Here is a 6878-nt window from a genome sequence, read left to right on the forward strand (position 1 = left end):
TATTGCGAATATTTTATAAAATAACAACTTATTTTCTTAACAACTCTCTCCTATTTTTATTCCGATCTAATAAAAAAATTAATAAAATATTGTTAATATAATTAAAAAATAATAATAAAAATATTTAAAAAATATATAAAGTTTTAATAATATAATTTACTTTCTTTATTATTATTATTATTACTTTTATTATTATTATTAATTAATTTATAAATAATATTCGGTATTCATTTATAACTACCGGAAATTTCAAAAAAGAAATTTCCGGTATTCATTTATAACTACCGGAAATTTTAAAAATAAAATTTCCGGTATTCATTTATAACTACCGGAAATTTCATTCATTCTGAAATTTCCGGTATTCATTTATAACTACCGGAAAGTTCATTCATTCTGAAATTTCCGGTAAACATTTTTTCATTTATAACTACCGGAAATTTCATTCATAATGAAATTTCCGGTAAAAAAAATTCTTTTAAATTTTTACAGTTTTATCAAGGGTAGTTTGGACATTTAAAAATAAAATTTTTAAATGAGGGGGTACATGATTAATTGAGGGGGTACAAAAGCCAACTTTCGATATTTAGTCTTGTTTACTACAAAATTGGATTTGATATCCAGACACTTTGACCCAACTCAATTTTTGAAAAATTTCAATTTTACTCCTATCATTTTTATTTTTTTTCATTGAAAATTTTCAGACTCAATTTTTATCCTCTTAAATATAACTTTTTTTTTTTCTCAGAAGTTTTGTATATAAATTAATTAACATACCGCAAATTTCAAATATAAGATTTCCAATATATAAACAAAACTGAGAAAATCTTTCAATACCAGATATTTCCTATATCTAAAAAATTTGAGAATATTTTCATGTAGTGTAAGAAAAAATAGAAAAAAATTTTAGATACCAAAATTTTTTAGTTTAAAAGTTTGTATGCAGAGAAAAATATTTATATACCATATATTTTGTTTTTAATAATTTTGGTATTTAAAGAAGTTTGATAAAAAATTTTACATACTAAAAATTTCGAATGTAAAAAATAAATAGAGATGTTGGATAAAAATTACGACAACTTTTTTAATTTTGAATTTTCTACGAGAATATTTTTGATGTTCATGCAAAAGGTAACAATATTTACCTTATTGATGAGGTCTTTACTCATTAACTCAATATACAACATAGAAGATCATGAATAACAACAATAATATAAGTAACTAGACCTTCGGCTAAATTACAACCCAAATAATTTGGTTTACTAAGTTATTTAACTTCCATATTTGCCGACTATGAGTCAATTTGATAAAATTAAGCTATAAGTTAGTTGATAGCTGAAAAGCTGACTAATAGGTGAAAAGTTAGTTGATAACTGATGACTTATAACTGAAAAATTAATTAATTGAAATTAAAGTATTTAGTAAATTTACTTTTTAACAATATAAAATGACATGATTATTTAAGTTAAAATAACAAAAAATGTGACATTTTTATTCATTCTTCTGCCTATTATTTTAGTCGATCAATTTTTGTTTGGCACTCAATCCGTTTTCCTACTTCATTTTATTTTTATGTTTGCTTCTTCTCCATGTCGTTAGTTAGTTGATGTTACCTTATTGTTTTCATCTTTCTCCCCGACTCCGGCTCCTCTCAACGTGATTGTCCAATTCACGTAAAATGTCTCTCATTTATGACTTTTGTGGTAGAAAATCCAAAAAATGTAACAAAGATCTGAAATTAAAAAAAAACCATGGAATTCATTTATTTTTTTGGATACATACATCAACTACTTTTTTTCTATTACAATATAAACATAAATTTAAAGAGTTCTCTAAAAGTTTAACAAACCTCATGTGTATAAATAGTAAACGTAAAAAATAATTCATTTTACAGTTTATAATTTGATATAAAAAGTAAATTAACTTTATGAATTTCTTGTAAGATGAATAATATGAAGAGTTTTATGAGTTATTTTGGTAATGAATTAAAGAAATTGAGTCCAACTATATTAGTGCATTGATTTTGTCAATTTTGTGTTATGTGACAGATTTTTGGCATAACGAAGTTAAATTTTTTGCTGTTGATTTTTTGGCAAAAATTGAAACAATGAATGTGTTATGTAGAAGTAATAGTATTACTTTGAATAAAAAAATCAGAAGTAAAAGCACCAAGAGGAAAATACTAAAGATAGTGGGTGAATAATAAGTTAGTGGGAGGCTTACGTTTTATATATAAAAAATAATAAAAATAAATTAATTAGGTTATAAATGGAAGAAAGTGTAAAAAACTATAAGCTATAAACTCAAACGCTACTTGAATTAACGTCTCAGAATAAGTTATAAGCTTGTGAAAAAATATTGTTTACCAAACACATTTCATTTAATCCAACAAACTTATCAGCTAGTTTAACAAACTATAAGCTAGTTTAACAAGCTATAAGCTAGCTTTTTGGCGTTACCAAACAATGCATATGTATCCCATAACGTTATTTATAAAGAAATAGATCTTCATGCACATTTTGAACTTAGTCAACTAATATCTCGCTCAGTTAGTTGATTAAATGCATGTTACCTGTTAATATGTTATCCACATCCCATTATTCACGAAGTATGTCTTTATCCCCATTTTTGTCTAAAAAACTCATCATAATCTCATTTTTATCTTCATTTTCTCTCCCCATAATCACTTCCCACTTCATCCCAAAAAGAGATAATGACAATGAGCATAATCGTTAAAACAATATGTGAGCCTTATTCTAATATTAAAAACGAGGTCTAATAAATACAATTTTTGAGAATCATCCATGGAAATATTGCATTCTACTACTAAACCATTGCAAGACATCTAATAATTTGTAAACATTAACAATATATAACTAAAATTTTGAGTCCTTAAAATTTTGGCCTTGTGCGGCGGCCCAGCCTGCATGAGCTATGGGCCGACCCTGGCAATGAGAACAACAAGGTGGACGTGGACGTCTTTGAGAAGAATGACAACGAGAACAACAAGGTGAACGACAACATGTATCAAAAGAACGATGGTGCAAAAACCGACAATAATGACAACAAGAATGACAAGGTGGATGTCAATGAGAAGAATGCTGAGAAATGAGAGACAAAGACTTTTAGTGACAGTGAGAGAGAACTACAAGAATTAAGGTCAAAGACGAGTGCGGGTGAAGAGGATTGATGAAGATTATGAGTAAAAGGAGAAAATAGGGTAAGATTGAAAAGATTTTTGTTTTGTGAGTATATTTTAAGTGGGAATACAAAAGGATTATTATAATTTCCCCTTGAAGTTTTTGATACATGGGAAAATAGAGGAGATGTTAGTTGGATGAGATATTTTTGATATTTGGAAAAATATAGGGGATGTTAGTTGTAATTTCCCCTTAAATTTTTTATATTGCTCTCAATTTTGATGTTGACAATTAATTATATTGTTAGTTACATTCAATTTTAATATTTTTATCTTATTTACTTTGTAGTGAAAAATAGTTATATTGTCAGTTATGACAATTTCCTTTTTTATCTTAATGGATATAAGAACTTTTATGACAATTTTCTTTTTTATCTTAATGGATATATAAAACTACCAACAACATAAAAATTTCATTATCTTATCTAATTCTCATAACAATTTTAGTAAAAAAAAAAACATGCAAACCTAATAATAGTATAGAAGCTCATCCAAACCGTGTCTTTCAGTTTTCCTGGCTTATATTTAACATGCAGTTTATGACCCCAAAAAACGTTTTAATTAATTTTGGTGCCTTGTTTCAACTCGTTAGTTACTGTTGGTCCCACAAACAAACCCTCTAATAGATACTACATGTCACAACAAAATTTATAATTAATTAGATTAGTGTTTGTTTGCTCTATTAGTGGCCTTAAACATTTTGCCACTACGATACAAACTATTTTATATATTATATATATTTACAAAATTGGATTCTATCACATTCTTCAAATCATATTCATAGAAGGCTTAGAAAACAAGGGAATTAAAACAATTATCAAATGAATATTAAATTGAGTATTACCACATTAGCTTTGTTACTACTGTTATTAGCTTCCAATGTCACAGCTCAACCTGGCGTTTTCAATATAAGAAAATATGGTGCACCTAATGGAGATATAACCAATGTAAGATCATATTCTAACAGCTAAAAATTAACATGGTTGATTACTTTTTAATATAAAAATTGTCATAACAAATATTTATAATTTTTTTATTTAAGAAACAAGAGAAATTATCATTAATTAAAGGCATAGTAATTATAATTTAAAAGTATCTTCGAGGACATTCAAACTTTTTGATTTGTAATTTTTGTTGTTAAGGCTTTGAAAAATGCTTGGAAAGAAGCATGTGAATCAAGAAGTAGAAGCAAAGTTGTGGTTCCTAGTGGTAGATACAAGTTGCAACAAATAGATCTTGAAGGACCATGCAAGGCTCCTATTGAGGTTAAGGTGAATGGGATAATTCAAGCACCAAAAAACCCTTTCCACCTTAATGGACAAGATCAATGGATTAGATTTCAATATATTAATTTCTTTACCTTATCCGGTAAGGGAACTTTTGATGGTCAAGGTGAAATGGCTTGGAAGCAAAATGATTGTGGAAGAAATACCAATTGCAAAAGGCTTGCCATGGTAAGAAAAGTACTCATTTCCAAAATAATAATAAATAACAATATCTCATGTTAAAATTTATTTTATTTATTTTAAAGACCTAGTTTAATTATCATTAAGTTTAATATCATATCTTGGATTCAACCATTGCAATTGTGTGCGAGTTTTTTCACCATTTCATCTACAAACAAACAAAAATTTATTTTATTTATCACACATAATTTTATTGTGTTAATTAATATTTCTATATATTTAATCAAAATGTGAGACTAATTAATTTTTTTAATATTTATTATAATAATATTTATAATGATTTAATTCCACATTTACTCCTTCAAAAATTATAAATGTGCGATTGGAGTATCTCATTTCTTTAGCATTGGAACTTTGGTCTTCAATTTTTTCCTATGTATCTTAATAGATCTCCCAATTTCTCCCATTTATATGAGGATTCTATCATGCACCCCCACATCTAAACTTGTCACACTCTCAATCAACGTGAAAATACAATTTTGCGCTTTGTAAAACCTTTAACTTTTTTAACTTCTCATTTTGAATGTGAAATTTTGGCTATTCACTTTTCAAAATCACTTTATTGAAAAGTAAATGATCAAAATGGCACAATTGTAACAAAAACAAAAGATAAATTCACATATTTTATTTTTATGAAATCATATGAAAGTTTGATGCAATTAAGAGAATATTTATGATCATTATTTTCTTAATTCATATAGCAAGTATAAAATTAATTGTGCATTTGATCAATCAACCTAACAAATTGTGATTATGTCGAAATTTCCCTTAGAATTTCGGTTTTGCTTTCCTCAACAATTCAGTTATCAAGGACATAAACTCAAAAGATAGCAAATATTTTCATGCCAATGTTTTCGGTTGCAACAATGTGACATTTACAAACTTCAACATAAATGCACCCGAAAGTAGCCCAAACACAGATGGAATTCACATTGGAAAATCAAGTAGAGTGAAAATTAGCAATTCCAAAATTGGCAGTGGTGATGATTGCATCTCTCTAGGTGATGGTAGTACACAAATCACAATTCAAAATGTGACATGTGGACCAGGACATGGTATTAGTGTTGGAAGCTTAGGAAAATATCCTAATGAAGACCCTGTTGTGGATCTTATAGTAAAAAATTGTACATTGAACAATACAGATAACGGTGTGAGGATTAAAACATGGCCTGGTACCTCAGTGATTTCTATTGCATCTCATTTGCATTTTGAAGATATTGTAATGGTTAATGTTAGCAACCCTATTATTATTGACCAACAATATTGTCCATGGAATCAGTGCTCCAAACAGGTATTTATTCAACTAAAAACCACTTTACTTTTCAATTCCATATGTCATAATGCATGCAATATATTTTCAATTGAAAGAATGCAATATATTTTCAATTGAAAAAATTTTCTCTTTAAGTTTGATTCGTTAAATAAATTATAGACCTAAGTTATATATGATCAAATTAACTTCACATAAATTATATCTTGTAATATAGTGTGGGTAGTCATTATATTAACTTTAATTATTTACACCAAAATAATAATTTTGATAAACCAAAAAGATGTTGATAAATTGTATCTAATGATGTTTTTTCTTCAATTGTTATAGAGTCCATCAAAAATTAAGATAAAAAAAGTTATCTTCAAAAATATTAGAGGAACATCTGCAACTCAAGAAGGGGTTTCTCTCATTCGTAGCCGTGGTGTGCCATGTGAAGCTGTGGTACTCAGTGACATAAATCTAAGTTTCAATGGATCTAAAGTAACTGCCAAATGTGCAAATGTAAAGCCCACAATTAGAAAAGCACCACTTTGTGCCATCTAGAACAGATACATAGATTGAGTCTCCTTCATTTTGACTATATCTAATTAATTTTCTCCTAGCCAGATGAGCTATCAAATCTTTGTAGTTAAATCTTTGCAAAAGTAGACCCATAATGTTTTAAGTTTAACTCATTTCTTCCTTAATACTTTTAAGTTTATTTTATTCTGAATTGGTCACTTAAATTACATTATGTTTGTTAAAACAATATTGGGATCCATAACAAGAATTAATCAACCAAACAGAAAACAAACAATTGCAGAGAAAAAACGAAAATGAAGAATATTCAGAAACCCAGATTGATTATCGTTCTCCGTTTTCTGCAGTTTTGAAAAAACAGTTTTCAATTAATGTAAACGAGAATTAAAGAAAGATATGAGAATAATAACACTCAGATTTATAT

General features: G+C 27.3%; 1 protein-coding gene across 1 annotated transcript; it reads left to right on the plus strand.

The window, feature by feature from the left end:
- Nucleotides 1–4017: 4017 nt before the first annotated feature.
- Nucleotides 4018–6478, plus strand: LOC101501780 (polygalacturonase-like). Its single transcript, XM_004513966.1, has 4 exons — nucleotides 4018–4143; nucleotides 4339–4650; nucleotides 5435–5953; nucleotides 6263–6478. Exons 1-4 carry the CDS (start codon nucleotides 4018–4020, stop codon nucleotides 6476–6478), a joined length of 1173 nt encoding a protein of 390 aa, XP_004514023.1.
- The last annotated feature ends 400 nt before the right edge of the window (nucleotides 6479–6878 follow it).

Source organism: Cicer arietinum, chromosome 2 (genome assembly GCF_000331145.2).
Source record: "Cicer arietinum cultivar CDC Frontier isolate Library 1 chromosome 2, Cicar.CDCFrontier_v2.0, whole genome shotgun sequence".
Lineage (NCBI taxonomy): Eukaryota > Viridiplantae > Streptophyta > Magnoliopsida > Fabales > Fabaceae > Cicer > Cicer arietinum.

Excerpts from the sequence above, each read along its gene's own strand:
- LOC101501780 (XM_004513966.1), top strand. The coding sequence starts at position 4,018 with ATGAATATTAAATTGAGTATTACCACATTAGCTTTGTTACTACTGTTA. Across the intron at positions 4,651-5,434 it reads ATTGCAAAAGGCTTGCCATG|AATTTCGGTTTTGCTTTCCT; the intron begins GTAAGAAAAGTA and ends AATTTCCCTTAG. Across the intron at positions 5,954-6,262 it reads GGAATCAGTGCTCCAAACAG|AGTCCATCAAAAATTAAGAT; the intron begins GTATTTATTCAA and ends CAATTGTTATAG.